Genomic DNA, 26,204 nt, shown 5'->3' with positions numbered 1-26,204 from the left:
TTGGAAATACCTCGTAATGGATATCAGAAATATTCACAGATTGATAAACTACATTTTTTGTTTAATACATGTTCATTATTATAATTTGAGACTATATCAAAATAATGTTTTGTCAATGCAAACATGTCTTAATAAATGAATCTTGAGATATAAAACTTGACTATGGATCAAAGTCATACTCAATTAGACTCACATAACCAAATGATAAAACTATTATGTTTTACCGATACAAATACGTCTTAATGAATGAATCTAGAATCTAGTGACATAAAACTTGTCTGTGAGCTAAAATCTTACTCAATTAGACTTATATCACTACTATTATGTTTTATCAATGTAAACACGCGTCTTAATGAATGAATCTATTGACATAAGACTTGCATGTGAGCTAAAGCCTTACTCAATTAGACTCACATCACCAGTGTTGTGTTTGGATTGGGGTGTGGATTGTAAATTATTTTGTAGTTTCCATGCAATAATACTTCATTCTAAAAAACTACTATAGCATCTTAAGATTCATGATTCTCACATGTTCATGCACATAATCACACATTCATGTACATAAATCATAATAATGAGAGACCCAATAGTAATGCGTTTTTCAATCTCTATTTTTCAACCTCCTTTCCCCAATCTATCTCTTTGCCTTCCTTACTCCTCTCACACTCTTTTTTTTTATGGCTTATTGTGAGAGAACCTTATGACCAGAGACAAAATCTTAATATTCTTTCTTTTTTAAACTAAAGTCCATCAAGTTGGGCTGAGCTTTATTTTATTTTATTACAACTTCCCATAATAACCAATAGGTCGTATATTTTATTAAATCACAAATGGGTCCATCATAATATTTCAAATGAATCACATAATAGAATTAATTCGTCAATTAATTCTAACATGGATTTGAGGGAGTGAATTTGCGTTGATTTGAGTTGATTTGTAGGTAAAGATGAAGTTGTTTGGATTAAGGAAAAGATGATATGATTTGAGTGGATATGACTGGAAAGTTTATGAAAGTTTGTGTATGATGTGATTGATAAAATTTAATAAATTATAATTTTTAATAGAGTAAATTGTATGATTATCATTTTACCCTTCAACGTAAATAGAAGAAATGATATTAAATTAAAATTAAAAATTTTATTTAAAATTAGAAAAATATAATTTATTGATATCATTAATAATTTAAAATAAATTATTATTATTCTCAATGATAACTTAAAATATTTTATAATATAGACTATTTAATTTATATCTCCACATTTATTTAATTTTATTTTATTTTATATAATTAATTCATTTACAAAAGATATTTATTTGAAAAATAATATTAATTATTATTATATAATACTAATTATTATAATAATTAAAATTAAAATTATATATATATATATATATATATATAATAATATACAGTGTTATCAGTATCCATATAATTAATATATAATTATTCTATATTTTATTATATAATATTAATTATTATATGCATGTAACATGTAGGAACCTATGTAGGGTGTGTAGTCAAGAATCTTTTCTATATACATTCATGCGACAAAAGAAACTAATAAATATAATAAGTATAAGTAAATTAAATTGTTAAAAGAGAAGGACAATAAAGTAATTTTAATACTATGATATGACTTTCTCTGCACATCTCTTCATTTTAGAGAGTGCCAAATTTTACAACTCGCAAATTCATACTCACAAATCAGTGCAAACAAGCAAATCTAAACAATTTTTCAAGTCACTTTCCATATGTATGAACAGTAATAATTAATGTGGATCCAAACACATCACACATAATAAAACTATTAATTATTATGTTTTACATATGTAGACGCACATTTTAATGAATGAATCTAGTGACATAAAAATTGTTGTCTGTGGACTAAAGTCTTACTCAATTAGACTCATCTAACTGAATAATAGAATTATTAGACTATATTCATTATCTCAATTCATGTGGACAAGTTGAGAAATATAATTCAATATTTCATCCTAATCAATCATACATATGTAAGAAAACTATCGTGGATAAAAATTCATCACATCACATATAATTAATTACAATCAATGTTTATTACGTGATTATATCAATCAATGAGAGATGATGATGTGGCCATTCTCTAATTCACTCAAAATATATTCACTATTCAAACATTTAAAATAAATATATGCATCAACATTGTTTATAATACAATCAAAATAAATAATAATGTTCACATGTATATAAATTAATCATATAACATATAATCATAATAATGTATATTAACATGCATTAGGTAGAAAATAAGTTTATAGTACGTACAAATATTACATACAAAAGGAATAATGAATAATCATATATCAAACCTTAATGAACTCATATACTAATTCAAACAAAATTAGAAGATTACTTGACTATAACACTATAAAATATTTCACGCTCTCGTTATTTAACAAAATAAAAGGTGTATTTTTTTAATTCATCTTCAACCTCAAAATAATTCGCACACCCATTGTTCAAGAATGGTGTCAATTGCCATAAGCAAGCAACCACGTTTTGCATTACATGAGTACACAAAACAAATCTCGGAGTCCTAGAGCGATTTCGACAAAGCCTAGAAGGGTCTCAATGCGGATGTTCCAAGCTCTTTTGTACTCAACTGAAAAACCCAACCGTGGGCTAGCATCACCTCATCAATAGTGATAACGATAACGCCGATAATATTATGCTCGATATCAAACACAAGAAAAACACAAATAAAGAATCCAAAAGGAAAACCATAACAGATTCAAGCAAGAAGGTAAACCTTACTCTGATACCAAATGATAAAACTTATGCGAATAAGGAGTAAGGACTAACATTCAGCCACCGCCACTGTCATGATAATCCTTTAATGTGTTTTTTCATTTCAAACGTTCACTCTCTAAACTTTATGGTATAGTATATTGTAGAAGAGAACAAATTTGATGATCCAAAGCATAGAGCACTTGCGAAACTTATAGAGTTCTCTTCCCATCTCTGTCATAATAAATTGTTGTCAATTATTTGGGATTACGGTATAAAAAATTATGCAACAATTATAAATTGATTGACAAATGGACCACATCTATGAAAATAATTGACAATGTGAACATCTCATATCATCTCACATGTTACATATTTGAAAATTTTTCAACGAGATCATTGAATCTTTATTTCATCCATTATCAGATTACAATCGGACCACTCATTAATATTTAATCTTACTTCTTGAACGTTCTACTTCTTAACAAATCATCTTACTATAATTCCAAGTTATCAACTAGTTGTTATATTTAACAAAAAAAAAACTGATAAATCTAAAATACAAAAAGATTACTTTTGTAATTAAAGATTAAAAATTTATTCTTGTAAAAATAAAAATAATTTTGTAAGAGAAGAGGGAAAGTATGATATTTTAGTGCGATACATAAATAAAAATAATTAACTAATATTAGATCACGAATTTTATAAATTAGTATGTTCACAACACCTTAAGAAAATAAAATAGGATGAATTTGATTAACCGATCTGTTCAAGAATGGTGACTCGGACAAACCCGTTATCGTTCATCATGGTTCTTTCACGATTTGGAATGCATCTTTCATTGAGCTGTGTAGACAACGAATACCCTGTATAATGTGCAATAAGTGCAATTTTTAAATATACAAAACTACTATATGAATTTTATTTAAAAGGATAAATAATAAAGTATTCATAAATAAAACAAATATTTATTTTTTATTTTATTAAAAGTTATATTTCACAAAACTCTAATTCTTTAAATTTTATAAAATAATTAAAATGCTACTGGACTGTAGCATTACATATTTGAGAAGGTAATGAAGTGATGATTAAATAAATTGTGTGAAAGTATTGATCTAGGTAAGTAGATCACTTTGTACTAAGGATTCTACCTTTGCTTTTCATTTTTAAATGTTTTGTAAATAAAAGATGATAGTAGTATAAAATTTAATATTCAAATACGAATTAAAAATATTTTTATTTGAAACATTTTTCATGAAGTTAAAGTAATTATATAATCATTATCACTCGTGTCATAATTGTAAGTGATGTAGGATTTGTCGGCATGTATTATTTTCAGCAAATCAATAATAATTAACCAATAGACTTCTAATGAGGTAGATGGATACAAATTTTCTTAAATACATTGGAGTGTAATAGACTTCTAACAAGTTAGATGTATACAAGTTTTCTTAAATAGATTGAGTGTTGACAAAATACATTGTCTTAATGATATGTAGTTGAAGATTCATGTATCACCCATTCGGTTATAGTTTATAGTGTGTGATGTGTTGACAGTGCAATGAGATTATAATGTATATATGCATCTTCGATATAATAATTATTTAACTTGAATTTATCGTTAGAAAAAAAAACAGACAAATTTGTACTTTGTATTTTATGGCTGGTCTCTTTGAAAAAATCGAAATTATATTTTATACGAATGATCTAAAGAATAAAGTCATTAACATATATTAAATTTCAATTTTGCAGTAAGCAAAGTAAATTTAAATTTTGTTTTAAAGTATAATATATGTTAAAAGAGGTCCATTAGTGGGACCCTGCGGAACTGTAGAGATAGATTGTGCGCGGATTTGGAAGCAACATACATCACCCCAGCAGCTTCCACACAATGCTCCACTGATTAGAGTTGTTTATTCACTGACATTTATACCGTGGGGTTACCGGATTTTAAAAGTTTAAAATTATAGTATATTTATTAAATTAATTTAAAATTATAAGAGAATAATTAAATTTAATATAAATATTTTCTTTTATAAATTAAATAATAATTTTTTATTAATTTTATGATAAAAATGTATTAAGTTGTTTTATATTTTTTAATAAAATGTATTGTATATAATTATTTTAAATAATATATTAAGATTGAGTTAATTAAAATTAAGAAATAAATTTAATTTTAAATAATTTATTGAGTAGACAATGTAGAAAAATGTAATAGTATATTTTCTGATAATAAAATAGATAAATAATATAAAAGTTGTTGAGTAGATGTAGAACTAATAAAAATATAAAAGTTAGACGATAAAAAATTAGAAGGGATAAACGATATAAAATTACAAATGAAAGTACATATAAATATAAAAAATAGATTATATTGAAAATACAAATGTTAGACGATGTAAATAAAATATAAATAATAAACAATAAAAAACTACAAAATGTAGACCATGCATAAAAAATATAAAAAGTATACTTTATAAAAATACAAAAGTTAGATATTTGGTAGACTCATCTATTAGAGTCACTTTTTCATAGTTTTTTTTTGGATTTCAAATTTAAACTTTGTTATTGTATTTTTATAGTTTTTTACGGTTTCAATTTTTAAATTCAAACTTTATTAATTTATATTTTAAATTTCAAATTGTGTAATATGTATCTTAATTTAGAAAAAAATATTGAAATTGAAATCATTAGTAATTTTTATATCTTTAAAAGTTTTAAGGATTTATAATTTTTACTTTGTAATGATACACATGATGTCTATATTATAAAAATTATTTGTTAAATTTTTGTTTAGACTTTTGTGAAATGTAAAAAATATGTGAAAGTTGTTCAAAAACATTTAAAAATTTATTAAAAAGACTTTAATTAGGGATGTCAAAAAAGTTCGTGTCTGTGAATATCTGGGGATAAAACCCGCCATGGGTAAGAAATGAATATTGTAAATGGATACATGCGGGTAATGAGTACGTGTATTTTTGTATACTCTCATGTTAACGGACGAGTACGGGTATCACAGTATCCATACCCATGGATACCCGTACCCGCTATACTCTAGTTTAAATTCAAAAAAAAAAAAAACATGACTAAAACATTAACACATTGATTCTGAATAAGTTATTTTTTATCAATTGGTATTAAAAAATTTCAATTTTTTTTGTAAACTGTCATTGAACACTATTTAAATGGGTTATTTGCACTTTGTTTAAAATTTATGAATGTTATGCATTATATTTTTATTTGGATTTATCATTAAAATATTTTGTTAAATATTAAAAATGTTTTTTTGTAAATACTCGCGGGTACCCGTGGATATTAAAAAAATATGCGGGTACCCACATAATGGATACCCGCACAAATATGAGTACGGGTACGAGACGAATATTTATCCAGCAGGTAGGACACGAGAGAGCTACTACCCATACTCTATCCCTCGTTGACATCTCTAACTTTAATGTTTTACAATATTTTTGGATGCTAAATTTTAAATTTAAACTTTGATATCATATTTTTATTCGTTTTTTGCTATTTTAAATTTTAAATTTTAGATTTGTTTCCATATGTTTTGAATTTTAAATTTTCTGTATTATTGACAATATAAATGTTAATTAAAAAAATCATTACTTCTTTTGTATAGTTTAAATTTCAAATTATAACTTAATTTTTAAAATCATTAAAAAAATATAATTTATCTGTTTTTTTCTCCATTTAATAATAATAAATTGATTCAATAATAATTTTAAAAAATAAAATAAATTGACAAAAATCAATCAGAACATCTATAATTTAAATAGAAAATATTATATATATATATATATATATATATATATACTATTTATTTATGGTCATGTTTGATTTTATATATAATTTTATACACAGTAAATTATTTTAATAAGATAATAAACTTTGCGTATTTATATATTAAATTAGATATATTTGTTGTGGATGACATCAATTGTCTCGTGACGAAGGCCGGGTGGGCTGAGTCACAATTGAATCATATTCATAGCACTTGGACTCATACACTCTTAAATAGAAAGAGTTATGTCCTGATTAACACTTATAGTTTTTGGTCAAATGTCGAGCGCTCAATCAAATAATTGATATTATAGACAAAATCATGAGTTTGATTCCTGAATAAAAATGACTTTAGTATGAAAATATATAACCAAATTATTTTTACATAATATTTATAGAAATTTGTTTCATATGTGAACATTGAACCATATATTATTAATAAAAACTTTAATATTTATTCATTTTTATTTTAAAAATAAATTTATAATAATGAAATTTTAATATTAATATTATTATTCAAAATTTGTGAGAAAAGTTAATAAACATTCAATATTAATATTAATATTATTATTTTCTTTGAAAATGTAAAATGGAGCAAAAAAATATAAATAGTAGAATAGACTTGTCTAATAAACTCATATAATAGAGTTGTTATGTTTTAGCACAAATTTATATTTCAAACTTTTATTTATAAAATCTGCTTTGAAATAACAAATTGTAAATAGTATAATTAATTTAATAATTGACTTTGGTTGAAAATACAATTACATTTTGTAAAGTATACGGTCTTTTAATATTTAATTTACTTTTAGTTTATTTATAGTATCATTATTCAATTATTTATTTATTATTTTACACCATATTTTAATTATTATTACTATATTAGTGCTAATGTTATTATATTATTATTAAATATTATTGTTATTATTTATTATAACATATTATTATATTATTAAAAATCATCAAAGCTTTTGAATTTTTGATTTTCAAGATTTTGTTTTCAAATACTATATTTCTTATTTATTGTTTTATATCATATATTTATTTTTTAACTATAATTATTAACGTATTTTCATTAAATTTTTTTAGTTTATCAATTTTCAGATTTTTTTATATCTTAAACAAAACTTTTTTCATAATATAAGAATATCTGAAAGTTGTTTATATATATTAAAAGAATCCATTAAAAAGCCTTTACTTTTTACGATTTTTTTTTTTTTACTTTCAAATTCAAACTTCATTAGGATATTTTTATAACTTTTTGAAATTTAAAATTTAAAAAATAAATTTAATATATATATATATATATATATATATTTTTTTTTTTTTTTTCGAATTTCAATCTTGACAATATGGATCTTAATTTTGGAATAAGACTGAAGTTGAAATAGTTAATTGTTTTCCTATCTTTAAAAATTTAAGAAAATTATAATATTTTTTAAATTATATTTTAATTATTATAATTATTATCTTAATATTAATATGACATTTTATATTTATAATGGTATTAAATAGTGTTATATTTTATAACATATTATATAGTTATAAATCATCAAATTTTTTAATTATATATTTTTTATCAGAAATATTAAAAATGTTTATTAATTTTTTTTTTGTATATTTCTGTTATTTTAAATGTTAAATTTCAGCTTTGTTCTCATATTTTTTTTATTATCTTTTACTATTTCAAATTTAAATCCAAACTTTATTTTATATATATATATATATATATATATATATATATATATATATATATATATATATATATATATATTATATGAGAAATTTCTCATAATTTAAAATCAGACCAAATATTTTGATTTCCAATCAATTATAACAATATTTTAGAAATCCTGAATGCATTATAACATTAGTTTAGAAATCTTGAAATGAAGTATTGTAATGTTTTTTAGTGATAGAATGAAGAATATTTAATGAGCCTATTACTGAATAATGTAATGTATATTATTTATCTTTTTAAAATTAATTAATCTAAAAAATAAAATTTAAAGTAAGCATTTGAAGTGTAGAATCTCTAGTCTTCCAAATTTGATTGATGTTTGGCAATGCATTGAGTCTCACAAATTATAATTGTTGTTCATAATACATAGAGTTATAATTAAAATTGAATACGTGTTGGAAGAGACCAATTCTCTTCACGATGTTCATGAATCTTAGAGGAAAACATCTATCCAACAGAAATAAATACAAAAAAAAAGTAGTTACATATAATAAAAGAACAAAAAATTGTAAAGAAGAAGAAAAGTTATTACCTTTTTGGTGTTTTTTGCGGTGTTCATGAATCTCAGAGGAAAACATCCATCCAACAAAGAAATACAACACAGTAAAATAGTTAAATATGGTAGAAGAACAAAAAATTGCAGAGAAAAAGGAAAGTTGTTACCTTTATATGGTAGAAGAACAAAAATTCGTAGAGAAGAAGAAAAAGTGTTACGTTTTTAGTTTTCTTCACGGTGGTTCATGAATCTTAGAGAAAAACATTCATCCACCATAGAAAAACTACAAAGAAAAGTAGTTACATATAATAAAAGAACAAAAAATAGCAGAGAAGAAGAAAAGTTGTTACCTTTTTTATGTTCTTCACGGTGTTCATGAATCTCAGAGAAAAACATCAATCCAACAAAGAAATACAACAAAGTAAAGTAGTTAAATGTAGAAGAACAAAAAATCGCAAAAAAAAGAAGAAATGTTGTTACTTTTTTTTGTGTTCTTTACGGTATTCATGAATCTAACATGAAAATATTTATGAAACATAGAAAAACTAAGAAAAGAAGTTAAATATGGTAGAAGAACAAAAGATCGCAAAGAGAAAAAAAAACTGTTATCTTTTTTGTGTTCTTCACGGTGTTCATGAATCTGAGAGGAAAAACATTCATCCAACAGAGAAATACAACAAAGTAAAGTAGTTAAATATGGTAGAAGAACAAAAAATGGCAAAGAAAAAAAAATTGTTACATTTTTTGTGTTTTTCACGGTGTTCATGAATCTGAGAGTAAAACATACATACAACAAAGAAAAATAGTTAAATATTATAGAAGCACACAAAATCGGTGAGAAGAACAAAAGCTGATACATTTATGGTGTTCTTCATGGTGTAAGAGAGATGGAGGATGGTGAGTGATGGAGTAAGAGAGAAGAAGAAATGTTTGAGATGAAGAGTTAAATGAGATCAGAGAATGCTGAGAGGAGGAAAGAGGGGTGAGAAGTGATTTTGTTTCAGCTTCCAATTCCTTACTAGATGTCACGTATGTGCTATTCCATTTGTAGTAAAAAAAATTAAGTGCTTTTGTGTAGAAAATAATAAAATATAAAAAATTTCTAATTGTTAAATTCTCAATTGTATATTAGATTATATTTTTTCAACTTGTTCCTGCACCTTTCTAGTTTAAAATACAAAACCATTATGAAAGTAATCTTTAACTTATGTTTGAAGCGTATCCTTAGACATTTGGAATTTATGGAAAAAAGAATTTTAGTTTCTAGTTGACTAAAAACTTTATTTGGAGCATGTTTCAGAGTTTTTTTTATCCAAACTCGCTTACAAAACAGACAAAACTAAGTTCGACATCACATTCATATTTGCCACTCGCATCTGGTTGTTATTTTGTATTGCATTCTATTATTGTACAGTACATTACAGATTTATTTGTCGTATGCATTGTATAATCCATTTTCTTTTGCTTTTTACTAGGTTTATGTTTATTTTATAATAATTCTTTTATAAGAAAATTTAAACTAATTCTCCTTGAGATTTGCACATGACCTCCTACCATTTTAATGTTTATCGAAACTCCTTTATTGGATTACTTAATGGAATATTTTTAATCTAATTAGGACAAGAGGTTAGGTAGAGCCGTCAAAGTGGGTCAGAATCCGTGGGCTAACTCGGTCCACCACGGGTTTGAATCGGGTTGAGTTGAAATTTTTTTACAAATGTCAATTTTTGACCTGGCCCACCAAGAATCTGGCTCACCCGGATTGAACTCATGGTGAGCCGGGTTGGCCAACCAACCCGTATGGTCACACACATTATGTTGGGCTTCGCAATGTTGGGCTATTTTTTGAACCAAACACATTAGTGAGTTGACAAATGGAAACTTAGCTTCAACTCCAAATAGATGGGGATAAAGAAGATGCTTCAAGAGATGAAAATGTTGTGGATTTATCCATTCAAGACTCTAATATTATAGTTGGATAAGTGATAAGAATGCTTTGATCTTAGATAGTAATTTGTTTTTTTTTTTAATTTTGGTTTGTATTGGAGTTTAACATCATTTTGGATTGTACTTATATTATATTGAAGTTTATTTAAATTTTAATCCGAATTATAATTTATGACTTAAGAAAAAAATTATATTTTATTTTAATTAAGTGGGTTAGTGAGTCAACCCGTTTAACCCATCAACCCGTGGTGGGTCGGGTCGGGTTTGAAGTTTTTCGGCTCGCTTATAAGTGAACCGGGTTGGGTTGGTCCACCAAATGACCAACCTATAGTGGGTCAGATCGAATAACCCATTTTGACAACTCAAACAATGCGTATGGGACGCTATCTATAATGTTTCTCAAATAAAGGAAGGTTGTTGTAAAAATAAAAAGAAGAGAATCGAGAGGATTTGATAAAACATATCGGTGCTTTTTTTTAGTCTAGTTGAAATGTAAGTTCACATCGATGCCTAATATAAATTTATATATATAGGTAAATAAAAAAAGAATTCTTTTTTATTTTCAGAAATAAAAGGAAGAATATAACTTTAATGGATAAAAAAGTAGGCAGAAAAAGGCAGCCCAATTTGATTTGAGAATTTTAATCAAAGTTTGTTTTCCTATTTCTATTTTTCCCATTCCCTCTTTAATATTTATTGAGGTTTGATTTCTTTTTCCCATATTTTTGTTGTACTTTTTTTTTCCGAAATGTTCATTGAGACTTAATCACCTATATGAAAAAAATATATGATATATTTGCTAAGTATATTCTGTATTATTATGAACAAGCTTTTAAATAAGTTTTCAAAGGTTAAACTTTCAAAAGAATCAAGTCAAGCCTAAGAACAGAAGTCTATAGCATAAACAAACCAATTTAGATAATAGGTAGGTATCTCAACTTAGGCCATCTCCACCCATACCCACATTTAATGAACTCACTCAGTAGGGTTTAAATTCTAATAATAAAATCTAGACATAGATTACGACTAATAATCATATAATGTTGTAACAAAAACATTTTTATATGATTCAACAAAGCCAGCTTAAATGTGGCCCAATTTGCCGTTGCTCAAGCCTGGTTACTAAGCACACAGCTGTTTCTTCCTGCACCATAATTTTGTTGATCATGTCCCATTCACTTAAAAGTAAAATTTTCAGAATGTTTTACATTTTGAAAAACTCATTTCTAAGTGCATAAAATGTAGTGTAGGGAATTTTCGAAGTTCAAGAAGTCAGATCTTAGGCATACTTGGAGGGTGGGTTCTTGCTTGCGCCTTACTTTGTAGGAGTATCCGGTTTTATCTCAAATTAAAACCGTAAAGAAGTTCCGGAAATTTAAATGAATGGTACACCAAAGATACACAGTATAAAAATCTCTCTTAAAATAAAACAAGACAAATGCAACTGCAACTGCAACTCTGAAAAGATAACAAAAATTGCATTTAGGAACCGCGTGGTTTACATTAAGGAAATTGTTTAAGAGTTCAAATGTGAGAGGGAAAGAGAACAACGGAATATCCCCTTCATCTGTTCGCTACTACGTTTATTCCATAAGGCAAAATACTCTGGTTCGACATAAAGACAGACGTGAAATCATACATTTGGTGGTGGCCAGATTTTCTCAAATAGATCTTCCACCCGCTTTGCTTGATCAGCATGGCCATCCAGTCCAGCAGCCAAAAGCTGCACAGCTGCAGGCCCCATGGCATTTACCATGCTATCATGGTCCCATTTAACAAGCTGAATATAAAAGAATGCAAAATTATTATTAGTAAAGAATCCCGATTAATTAGCAAATATGACAAACTTCAGAACGAAAACGAGATTTTATTTAAACTATCCGGCTGATGATTGAGGTGAGAAAGGAAACTGGAAATGGCGTTATTGTGGATGGTGGTTAACGCTCACATTTCGTATTACACTGGCACTGATACAAATCAAACTTTCAAAGCCAATAAAGTGACCGAAGTTAGGGTCGGTTGATTTCGATTTTCCTGAGTCTCTTGATGGGAGACTTAACACCTTGTTGAAATAATAAGATTAGAGAACAGACAACATGCAGTTTGAAGTTGCTCTTCGTCTAATTGGTTTTAGATTTTCCATTTGAGTAAAAGGAGCAAGGGACATGCCATCATGTTTTTGCAATTATGAGGTGTGCGGACATATATCGACGCCAACTTAATTTTGCAGTTTCAACTAAGAATTGCTGCTTTGTAAAGGTGAAGAGCAAATGAAATCAGAAGCTGAAACCATACCTCTTCCTCACGAAATTGGTACTGTGCAGCAGACTGAGGGGATAACCTCCTGACAAAAGAGTACTTCTCATCAGGAGAAGCAACAGATTCTTTGAGAGACTGCAATACCTTTAATGGAGCGATGATATAGTCAACCCTATACAAGGAGGAAAAAGCAAATAAATTGATAGTATATCATGCAAATAAAACTTCGATCAGGTATTAAATTGGATCTGACTGAAAGGAAGTCTTTGAATACCCCAGAAGACTAAATAGATCTTGCTTGTTGCGAACAGCTGCTGCCATCAACTTTGACTTATGTCCATATTTGTGAATATAATTGTAAGCTTTTGTCACCTGAAACAATAATAATGGTTTCAAGCAAACGCTTTGTTGGTGATCACAATAACTATTTTAGCAAAGATCTGATTCTTGCAATAGCCAAGCTGCTTTCCACAAGTCATATACCAGTATTTTTTCATTTTCACCAGGAGTTTTATAAGTTGATTTTTATTTGACCAAAAGCTCTATAAGTTAGTATTCACAAAAATAAACAAATTTCAATTCTAAGAATAGAGAAATAGGCAATTAACAAAAGAGTAATATTGAAGAACATACCAATGCCAACCCTGGATCCTCTCCTCTTAGCTGGGCAGATTCTATCTCTGCGTCACCAGAATGATTACGTGCCCAATCCTGAAAAATTACGAAGTTTAAATAGGATACCCTAAAACCTTAACCTGTTGTTAAACACTCTTATGAAGTTTGACACAAATAAAGATAGAAATTACCCTTATACGACCAACAAAAATTTGAATAACAGATGCACCAGCTTGAGCTGCAGCAGCGGCTTGAGCAAAACTGCCGAAATAGAACCAATCCATGGAAGGATTAAAAATACAAAAAAATAAAAATAAAAATAAAACTCAATTCAAACGGCATAACACATAGCCACTAGATCCAAGGTTACACAAACTTAGATCTTTGAATTTTAACAAGAAAATGGGAAAAATTTTCACATCAGTCAGTAGTCATTATCCAAACATGTAATTGTCATTAAAGTTTTTCCTTTTGACATAACAGAACGCAGAACATTTCACAAAATTTCTAGTAAGAGAGCATGATGCCATGCTTCATAGCATTAGCTATCTGATATTCAAATTGGTGGTCCAGAGTCAAAAAAAGAGTAACGATTGTACTTCTAACAAACAATGACTTCGATTGAGCAGGTTTTTAAGGATAGTTTTGCCACACTCACGTAAAATGTTAAAAGATAACGGTCAAGAAAAAAAATCATAAACAGACTTGCTAATATTTTAAGCAACTGAAATTTAACATCAACAAATCGCAGAAATAAAGCTTCAGTATTATTTTTTCCAATACATAAAATATCTGTGTTCAGGGGAAATATGGCTTTTATTTTTCTATATATGGGAATATGACCAGAACTTTGCATCAATTTATATATTCTATAAGTTCTGTTACACGGATAGTTTTTCATTTATTGTTAGAAGATTGAGATGTGCACATACTCCCAGATTCGAAGCTAATATGCGCAACATCAACCTACTGCAAACTAGTAAATTTATCATTGTTACGGAATAAAGATATAAGATAAAAGATTCTGCTGAATAAAAAAAAATTAGTTCATTCAAGCTCAGATGAAACCATTTTGAGATTAATAAAAACAACAGTGAAACTATGCCCTTGAGAATAGTGAACATGCATATCAGTTAAATAAAATTCATTATGGATATAACTACCAAATTGCTGAATATTTTTTCTCATATAATGAAACAAAAAATTATACTATCGTAAGATTCATGAGGTTCAGAGACAACATTGCAATGTATTAAGAGCATTCAAAATAGAAAAATCGGTGTACTACACATAATGAAAAAGATCCAAGTCTTTTAAGCAGTATACTAATATGGCATCGCACTTATATTAACCTCGAGAGCTTTTTAAAAATACTTAACAAAACTACCTATAGACAAAGGTCAAATGTGTTTGTATGCCTTCAGATTCCAGCAACCTTGCAGCCTCTATTCCCTAAATAAAAGTAAGCAAGCCATCAGTACATGAATCAAGTATCAGTATATCTGGATTTAGCTAGCACTACAATTCTATTTTTCAGATTGCTCACTTGCCAAGTTGAAGGAATTTTAAACAACAGACGATGCGGAGGTACATTGCTATCATTATACAACTTTAACAAGTCATGCACCTGTAAAATTTGATAACAGTAGCATTAGATTTCACCAACTCACAACATATGTGTATTTTGTCATTGTAACTGTACAGAGCGACAAGGACTCACAAAACGTGAAGCTTGTTTCTAAACAGTCAAGCAGCCACTCAAAGCTTAGAATTTACAGAGAGAAAAAGAGAAAAGGAAAAGAGAGTCAGAGAGAAACACCTATCTCCTCAGTTTGGGCATTGCCTATATGAGAATGATGTGCAATCAACTAAAACAAATATTTTCCTAGATCTGGAGCCAAAATCGAAACTGTTTATAGCTCTTCTCTTACTCATGACTAGTATGGATAACCTCATAAGAACTATATAATCCTGAGAAATTACAAGACATATGATTGGCACCTGAGAAAGAAGCACTCAAACTACAAGTGTATAATTCAACAAGGTAATAGAATTTTAACATAATTAGTCATGAAACATGTCAAATACCTTCCTGATAATGGCGTGCGTGTCATAAGCAAGCCGCGCATCCACTTCTGTGGAAACACGGCCAGGGACAAGCTTTGCCAAGTCACTACCCACATTCGCGAAAGCCTACAGTTTCAGGATCAAATCCGCAAAACAACAACATATAGATTAGACTCATATGAGCATCACAAGTTATCATTAAATAAAAAATAAAATGAAAAACAGAAACAAATACCTTGTTGACAAAACAAGACACTCGTGCATTAGGATTTTCAATTCCATAACACTGAGAATCAGCCAAAGCCATTTCCACAGCATTCTATAATAATAATTAAAAACAAAAAACGTTAAACTCGTTAAGTCAGACTCAGATCAAAATGCACTAGTTAGGTTTTCCAAAGATTGAAATGCACATGTTACCCTAAAAATGGTGTCTGGAAGGCCACATATCCCCAAGAGAAGCGATGAACTGACAGTAGCAGCAGTAGGAGGAAATCTGCAGCAGCGTATACGCTCATTGATTAAGAATCAGATAAAAACTCATTCAAATTCCATAGGAATGAAGCAAAAAGAATAAAACGACATTACTTCTCGAAATCATCGAAAACGACAGTGTCTGGGACGACCTCGCTGAAGGCGGACACAGCATCGAGTTCAGTGGTGGAAGCTGCAACAGAAATTGCGAAATGAGAGAGAAAAGGAAAGCGCGAAATGAAGGAATGAAGAATGTATATAATATAATGAAATTATGAGTTACCGATATTGATAGAGGAAGCAGAAGCGCGAGTTTGAGGGTGAGACCTGCGGGAATTGAAATGGATAGTTTTTGGGGAAAGCGTGGAACGAATCGAGAAGTAGAAAGTGGATCTGGTTGTTGTCGAGTGAATGGAAGATGCAGAAGAGAGCGTTGTAGAGGACGGAGTTTGCAAAGTGAGTGACATTTTGAGATTAGAGATTAAGACGCTAAGCTCCGTTACCACTTCTGAATTAATAACTGCAGTAATAGGCCAGATCGACATCCAAAACCTGTCTAATTTTGGACACCAATCGTGTCAGATTTATTTATTTTCTGCTACATGTCTTTCTAACCGTTTTTAGACAATTCCTCCACTTTTAAGCAACTCATCCAATCACTTCTATTTAGTTTTTAATTTATTGTAATGAAATTACAAGGTAACTTTAATTAAACCCATGTTTTGATTTTGTTTTGTATTAATTTTTCAACTACTTTCTTAATTGCAAGATATAATTGTTCAGATAATTATCTCGCACAATTTTCCTTTGTTTTTTAAACACTCGCGCTATTAAATATTAAACAGAAGGTTTCAATATATATTTGCTCCCTAATTTCATTCTTTTTATTCAATATGGTCATCATTTTTGTATTATATTCAATTAGATCCTTATTTTCGTCAATTTTTGATCAATTTGATCCGTTTCAATAACGGTAATTACATAACGTAACAGATAAACCAGATAGACAAATAAGTGAGACATAATAAACAAATAAGTGGGGAGCTACGTATTATTTTTCGTACAATTTTTTAAAATTTACTAATATTTTTTTATCATCCAAGGAGATATACCCATATGTACCCCAAATTTGATTATAACATACAAAAATCAACACTTATTGCTTGCACTAGGTGACTGACTTGAAAGAAAAAATAGGCCAAACCAAATAGAGAAATAAGCAGGGCACAAATAACAAATAAGTGAGGAGCTACGTATTACTTTTCCTACAATTTTTTAAAATTTACTTATTAATTTTTTTTTATCATTCAAAGAGATGAAACTTCTTATGTACCACAAATTTGATTATAAGTCACAAAAATCAACCCTTATTACTTGCACTGGCTGATGCTGACTTGAAGGAAAAAATAGGCCAAACCAAATAGAGAAATAAGTAGGGCACAAAAAAAAAAGTGAGGAGTTGCATATTACTTTTCCTACCATTTTTTAAAATTTACTTATCATTTTTTTTATCATCCAAAGAGATGACACTTCTTATGTACTATAAATTTGATTATAAGTCACAAAAATCAACCCTTAATACTTGCACTAGGTTGCTAGCTTGAAGAAAAAAACAGGCCAAACTAGATAGATAAATAAGTGGGGAGATGCGTAATATTTTTCGTAAAATTTTTTAAAATTTACTAATCAATCTTTTTTTATCATCCAAAGGGATACACTTCTTATGTAACACAAATTTGATTATAAGTTACACAAATCAACCTTATTACTTTCACTAGGTTGCTGGCTTCAAGAAAAAAAGTGGGGAGTTGTGTATTACTTTTCGTACAATTTTTTAACATTTATTAATTAATCTTTCTTTTATCATCCAATAGGATGTACTCTTATGTACCTGATTTTGATTATAAGTTACAAAAATCAACCCTTTTTGCTTGCATAGGTGGCTGGCTTGAAAAAAAAAAAAAGAGGTCAGATAGATAAAAAAGTGGGGCATAATCAATAAATAAGTGGAGAGTAACATACTACTTTTCGTATAATTTTTTAAAATTTATTAATTAATCATTTTTTATCATCCAACGGATGTACCTCTTATGTACCACGAATTTGATTATAAATTACAAGAATCAACCTTATTGCTGCACTAGGTTGCTGACTTGAAGAAAAAAAAATGGTCCAAACCAGAATGGTAAATCAGTGGGACATAATAAACAAAGAGGTGGGAACTGTGTATTACTTCCCGTAAAATTTTTTAAAATTTACTAATCAATCTTTTTTTTTTATCATCCAAAATCCAAAGGGATGCATTTTTTATGTACCACAAATTTGATTATAACTTACACAAATCAACCCTTATTGTTTCCACTATGTGGCTGGCTTGAAATAAAAAAATTGTCTAAACCAAATAGAAGTGGGGTAATAAACAAATAAGTGGGGAACTGCATATCACTTTTCGCACAATTTCTTACAATTTATTAATCAATCTTTTTCTTATCATCCATTGCGGTGTACCTCTTATGTATCCCGAATTTGGTTATAAGTTACAAAAATAAACCTTTATTGCTTGCATTAGATGGCTGACTTAAAAAAAAAGTCCAAACGAGATAGGAAAATCAGTAGGGCATAATAAACAAATAAGTGGAGAACTGCGTATTACTTTTCATAAATTTTTTGAAGATTTATTAATCAATCTTTTTCTTATCATCCAATGGGATGTATGTACCCGAATTTGATTATAAGTTACAAAAATCAACCATTGTTACTTGCACTAGGTGGATGACTTGAAAAAAAAATAGGCCAAACCAGATAGGCAAATAAGTGAGGCATAATAAACAAATAAGTGTGGAATTGCGTATTACTTTTCGTACAATTTTTTAAAATTTATTAATAATTTTTTTTATCATCCAATGGATGTATGTACCTCTTATGTACCCCAAATTTTATTATAAGTTATTAAAATCAACCATTAATGCTTGCACTAGGTGGTTGGCTTGAAAAAAAAATAGGCCAACCAGATAGGTCAAAAGTGGGACATGATAAATAAATAAGTAGGGTGTTGCGTATTACTTTTTGTGCAATTTTTTTAAATTTACTAATCAATCTTTTTTTTATCATCCAAATTGATGTACCTCTTATGTACCCCGAATTTGATTATAAGTTACAAAAATCAACCTTTATTTCTTGCACTAGGTGGCTCACTTGAAGAAAAAAATAGGCCAAACCAGATAGACAAATAAGTGGGGCACAAAGAACAACCCTTATTGCTTGCACTAGGTGACTGGCTTGAAAAAAAAAAAGGTCAAACCAGATAGGCAAAAAAGTGGGATATAATGAATAGATAAGTGGAGAGTTGCGTATAATTTTTTAAAATTTACTAATCAATATTTTTTTTATCATCCAATGAGATGTACCCTGAATTTAATTATAAGTTAAAAAAAATCAACACTGCTTATACTAGGTGGCTGGCTTGAAGAAAAAAATAGGCCAAACCAAAGAGGTAAATAAGTGGGGCATGCATGATAAACAAATAAGTAGGGAACTATGTATTACTTTACGTACAATTTTTTAAAATTTACTAATCAATCTTTTTGTTATCATCCAATGCAATGTACCTCTTATTACCCCGAATTTGATTATAAGTTACATAAATAAACCCTTATTGCTTGCACAAGGTGCTGTCTTGAAAAAAAAAACAAATAGGCAAAACCAGATAGAAAAATAAGTGAGGAATAATAAACAAATAAGTGGGGAGTTGCGTATTACTATTAGCACACTTTTTTAAAATTTATGAATCAATCTTTTTTTTTATCTTCCAAAGGGATGCACTTCTTATGTACCACAAATTTGATTATAAGTTACAAAAATCAACATTCATTGCTTGCACTAGGTGGTTGTCTTAAAAAAATTTATTGCTACGTATTACTTTTCGTACAATTTTTAAAAATTTATTGATCCATCTTTGTTTATCATTCAATGGGATGTGCATCTCAAATTTGATTATAAGTTAAAAAAAGCAACATTTATTGCTTATACTAGGTGGTTGATTGAAGAAAAAAAAAAAGGCCAAACAAGATAGACAAATAAGTGGAACACAAAGAACAAGAACAAATAATTAGGACTTGCGTATTACTTCTTATACAATTTTTTAAAATTTACTAAACAATATTTTTTTATCATTTAATGAGATTTACCTCTAATGTACCCCAAATTTAATTAAAAGTTACAAAAATCAACCCTTATTGCTTGCACTAGTTGGCTGACTTGAAAAAAAAATAGGTCAAACCAAATAGACAAATAAGTGGGACATAATAAACAGAGTTGGGTATTACTTTTCGTACAATTTTTTTTATCATCCAATGGGATATACGTCTTATGTACACCAAATTTGATTATAAGTTACAAAAATTAATCCTTATTGCTTGCAATAGGTGGCTGAGTTGAAGAAAAAAATAGGTCAAACTATATAGACAAATAAGTGGGACAAAATGAGCAAATAAGTGGAGAGCTGCGTATTACTTTTTGTACAATTTTGTAAGTTTACTGATCAATCTTTTTTTATCATCCAAAGGGATGCAATTCTTATGTACCACAAATTTGATTATAAGTTACAAAAATCAACCCTTATTACTTGTAGTAGGTGATTGACTTGAAGAAAAATATAGGCGAAACCAGATAGGCAAATAAGTGGGACATAATAAGCAAATAAGTGGGAAGCTGCGTATTACTTATCGTACAATTTTTTTAAATTTACTAATCAATCTTTTTTTATCATCTAATGGGATGTACCCTGAATTTTATTATAAGTTACAAAAATCAAACATTATTGCTGGGATTAGGTTGCTTGAAGAAACAAAATAGGCCAAACCAGATAGGCAAATAAGTGGGGTACAAAGAACAAATAAGTGGGGAGTTGTGTATAACTTTACGTACAATTTTTAACAATTTACTAATCAATTTTTTTTATCATCCAATGGGATGTACCCCTTATGTACCCCAAATTTGATTATAAGTTACAAAAATCAACTCCTATTGTTTACACTAGGTGGTTGGCTTGAAAAAAAAAATAGAGGCAAATAAGTGGGACATAATAAACAAATAAGTGAATAGCTGCGTATTACTTTTCGTATATTGTTTGAAAATTTATTAATTAATATTTTTTTTATCATCCAATGGAATGTACATCATATGTTCCCTGAAATTGATTATAAGTACAAAAATTAACCTTGTTGCTTGCACTAGGTGGTTGGCTTGAAGTAAAAAATAGACTGAGCCAGATAGACAAATAAGTGGAACACAAAGAACAAATAAGTTGGGAGCTACATATTACTTTTCGTACAATTTTTTAAAATTTACTTATCAATCTTTTTTTTAGCATCCAAACGATTGCACTTCTTATGTGCCACAAGTTTGACTATAAGTTACAAAAACAACCCTTATTAGTTGCACTAGGTGACTGTCTTGAAGAAAAAAAATAAGCCAGACCAAATAGGCAAACAAGTGGGACATAATAAACAAATAAGTGGAAAATTGCTTATTACTTTTCATTCAATTTTTTAAAATTTACTAATCAATCATTTTTTATCATTCAATGGGATGTACCCCTTATGTAACCCAAATTTGATAATAAGTTACAAAATTCAACCATTATTGCTTGCACTAAGAGGCTGACTTGAAAAAAAAAATAGGCCAAACTAGACAAGCAAATAAGTGGGACACAAAGAACAAATAATTGGGGAATTGCATATTACTTTTCGTACAACTTTTTAAATTTTACTAATTAATCTTTTTTTATAATATAATGGGATGTACCTTTTATGAACCTCGAATTTGATTATAAGTTACAAAAATCAACACTTATTGCTTGCACTATGTAATTAGCTTGAAAATAAAAAGGCCAAACCAGATAGGCATATAAGTGGGACATAATAAACAAATAAGTGGAGAGTTGCGTATTACTTTTAGTACAATTTTTTAAAATTTATTAATCGATATTTTTTTATCATCCAATGAGATGTACCTCTTATGTACCTAAATTTGATTATAAGTTACAAAAATCAACCCTTATTGCTTGCATTAGGTGGCTGGCTTGGAAAAAATATAGGCCAATCCAGATAGACAAATAAGTGGGACACAAAGAACAAATAAGTGGGGAGCTTCCTATTACTTTAAGTACTATTTTTTAAAATTTACTAATCAATATTTTTTTTTTATCATCCATCGGGATTTAGCTCTTAAGTACCCCAAATTTGATTAAAAGTTACAAAAATCAACACTTATTTGTACTAGGTGACTGGCTTGAAAAAAAATTGGTCAAACCAGATGAACGAATAAGTAGGGCATAATAAACAAATAAGTGGGAAGTTTCGTATTAATTTTCGTAAAATTTTTAAAAAATTTTTAATTGAATTTTTTTTATAATCCAATGGGATGTAGCTCTTATGTACCTTGAATTTTATTATAAGTTACAAAAATCAATCCTTATTGCTTACAGTAAGCGGTTGACTTGAAAAAAAAAAATAGGTCAAACGAGATATGCAAATAAGTGGGGCATAATAAACAAATAAGTGGGATGTACTAATTAAAATTTACTAATTAAAATTTTTTTATCATCCAATGGGATGTACCCTGTATGTACCTTGAATTTAATTATAAGTTACAAAAATCAACACTTATTGCTTGCACTAGGTGGCTAGCTTGAAGAAAAAAATAGGCCAAAAAAATAGACAAATAGGAGAACAAAGAAAAAATAATTGGGGAGCTGCGTATTACTTTCCGTAAAATTTTTAAAATTTTCTACTCAATCTTTTTTTATCATCCAATGGAATGTACCTCTTATGTACCCCGAATTTGTTTATAAGTTACAAAAATCAACTCTTATTGCTTGCACTAGGTGGTTGGCTTGAAGTAAAAAATAGGCTAAACCAAATAGGCAAATAAGCGGGGCATAATAAACAAATAACTGGGAAGCTACGTATTACCTTTTGTACAATTTTTTAAAATCTACTAATAAATCTTTTTTTATGTACCCGGAATTTTATTATAAGTTACAAAAATCAACCATTATTTCTTGCACTAGGTGATAGAATTGAAGAAAAAAATAGACCAAACTAGATAGACAAATAAGTGGGACACAAAGAATAAATAAATGGGGAGCTGCTATTACTTTTCATAGAATTTTCTTAAAATTTACTCATCAATATTTTATTTTTATCATCTTGCACTAGGTGATAGAATTGAAGAAAAAATAGACCAAACTAGATAGACAAATAAGTGGGACACAAAGAACAAATAATTCAGGAGCTGCTATTACTTTTCATAGAATTTTCTTAAAATTTACTCATCAATATTTTATTTTTATCATCCATGGGATGCACTTCTTATGTACCACCAATTTGATTATAAGTTACAAAAATCAATCCTTATTTCTTGCACTAGGTGGTAGACTTAAACAAAAAAATAGGCCAAACTAGATAGGCAAATAAGTGGGACACAAAGAACAAATAAGTGGGGAGTTGCGTATTATTTTTCGTACAATTTTGTAAAATTTAATGATCAATTTTTTTTATCATTCAAAGGGATGCACTTCTTATGTACCACATACTTGATCATAAGTAAAAAAAAAACCCTTATTACTTGCAATAAGTGGCTGACCTGAAGAAAAAAAAATAGGTCAAACTAGATAAGCAAATAAGTGGAAAATAATAAACAAATAAGTGAGAAGTTGTGTATTACTTCACTTAATATTTTTTAAAATTTACTAATCAATTTTTTTTATCATCCAATGCGATGTACCCTTACGTACCCTGAATTTGATTATAAGTTACAAAAATTAACCCTTATTGCTTGCATTAGGTGACTAACTTGAAAAAAATAGGCCAAACTATTTGGGAAGCTGCTTATTTGTTTTGGTACAATTTTTTAAAATTTATTAATCAATCTTTTTTATCATTGAATTGGATGTACCTCTTATGTATCCCGAATTTGATTATAAGTTACAAAAGTCAACCCTTATTGTTTGCATGGGCTGTAATAGAAAATAAAAAAATAGGTAAAACCAAATAGGCAAATAAGTGGGGCACAAAGAACAATGAACAAATACGTGGGGAGTTGTGTATTACTTTACGTATAATTTTTCAAAATTTACTGATCAATCTCAATCTTTTTGTTATCATCCAATGAGATGTACCTCTTATGTACCCCGAATTTGATTATAAGTTACAAAAATAAACCATTATTGCTTGCACTAGATGGTTGAGTTGAAAAAAAAAATAGTCCAAACCAGCTAGGCAAATAAGTGGGGCATAATAAATAAATAAGTGGGGAGCTGCATATTACTTCTCGTAAAATTTTTTAAAATTTCCTAATCAATCTTATCATCCAATGAGATGTATCCCTTATGTACTTCAAATTTGATTATAAGTTTGAAAAACTCACTCTTATTGCTTGCACTAGGTTGCTGGCTTGAAAAAAAAATGTCAAACCACATAGGCAAATAAGTAAGGCATAATAAACAAATAAGTGGGGAGCTAATCTTTTTTTAAATTTTCTAATCAATCTTTTTTTATCATCCAATGGGATATATATCTTATGTACCTCGAATTTGATTATGAGTTACAAAAATCAACACTTATGGCTTGGACACCACAAGATTTAGTAATTTTAATAACATTTGCTCGATTACATCTAATAAAAATTTTACTAAATACATTCTATAACATTTTCTTACAAATGTTACTATATTTAATTTTAACAATAATATTGTAACATTTTTTAAAAATGTTACTGTAGGTAAATAAATTATTATATAGTATCATTTTAATAAAATATTACTAGTATTTTAAAAAATGAATTAAATATGAATTAATAATAACTTATTATTCTAGTGATTAAATTAATGTTTTTAATTAAAATTATCAAGTATCATGATGTTATATTTTTACTAATTAGCCCATCATTAAAAATATATTTGTTTATTTAAAAATAATATTCTTAGTGTCTTGTTTAGATGTAGTTAGAAATTTTTTTAGTCATTTTTAATTTATTTTAGAAACTAAATTTTAGTCAATAAAAATAATACAATTAAACCTTTTAGTTTTTAATTATCGTATTATTAAAAACTTAATTTTTTTATCTCTATTATCTAAACATTGATAATGCATTAACTAAAATTCGTGAAACCAATTATTTTCGTCTCAATTATAAATTTATTATATTTTAGATTAGTAACAATGTATTTACTAATTTGTTAATGTTAATATAACATTGAAATAGTTAATACTAATTTAGTAGTACATCCCTTTAGATGATAAAAAAAATGATTAATTAATAAATTTTAAAAAATTGAACGAAAAGTAACAAATAACTCCCCACATATTTGTTCATTGTGCCCATCTTGATTGAGATTTGATTTAACTTATTTTTTATCAAGTCAATCACCTTGTGCAAAAAATAAGGGTTGTTTTTGTGACTTTTAAGCAAATTTGTGGTACTTTAAAAAGTTATACGAAAAGTAATATGCAGCTCCCCTCCTATTTTTTCTTTATGTACCACTTATTTTCCTAGTGCAATCAATAATGATTGATTTTTGTAATTTATAATGAAATTCGTGGTACATAAGAAGTACATCCCATTAGACAAAAAAATTGATCAGTAAATTTTAAAAAATTGTACGAAAAGTAACAAGCAACTCCCCACATATTTGTTTATTATGCCCCACTTATATTGACATCTTATTTGACTTTTTTTCTCAAGGCAGTCTCCTTGTGCAAAAAATAAAGATTGTTTTTTGACTTGTAAGCAAAATCGTGGTACATAAAAAGTACATCTCATTGGATAAAAAAACAATTTATTAGTAAATTTTAAAAAATTGTTCAAAAAGTAACGTGCAGCTCCTCACATATATGTTCTTATACCTCACTTATTTGCCTATCTGATTTGGCCTATTTTTTTTTCCTTCTAGTCAACCTCCTTGTTCAAGCCAGCCTCCTTGTTCAAACAATAAGATTTGAATTTTGTGACTTGTAATCAAATTTGTGGTACAT

At 28.0% G+C, this 26,204-nt stretch overlaps 1 protein-coding gene across 1 annotated transcript; it reads right to left on the bottom strand.

Annotated features, from left to right (window-relative positions):
* Positions 1-12,203: 12,203 nt before the first annotated feature.
* Positions 12,204-16,758, bottom strand: LOC114175820 (transaldolase). The gene is made up of 12 exons (XM_028060635.1): positions 16,451-16,758; positions 16,282-16,360; positions 16,114-16,189; positions 15,929-16,012; positions 15,715-15,819; positions 15,173-15,253; positions 15,014-15,078; positions 13,818-13,887; positions 13,645-13,722; positions 13,286-13,383; positions 13,048-13,183; positions 12,204-12,532 (listed from the first exon to the last, which is right to left on the bottom strand). Exons 1-12 carry the CDS (start codon positions 16,710-16,712, stop codon positions 12,386-12,388), a joined length of 1,281 nt encoding a protein of 426 aa, XP_027916436.1. The 5' UTR covers positions 16,713-16,758; the 3' UTR covers positions 12,204-12,385.
* Between the last annotated feature and the right edge of the window lie 9,446 nt (positions 16,759-26,204).

This window comes from Vigna unguiculata, chromosome 3 (assembly GCF_004118075.2).
Source record: "Vigna unguiculata cultivar IT97K-499-35 chromosome 3, ASM411807v1, whole genome shotgun sequence".
Classification (NCBI taxonomy): domain Eukaryota; kingdom Viridiplantae; phylum Streptophyta; class Magnoliopsida; order Fabales; family Fabaceae; genus Vigna; species Vigna unguiculata.
Note: the sequence above shows the minus strand (reverse complement) of the source record. Positions and strands in the feature narration are given on the sequence as shown.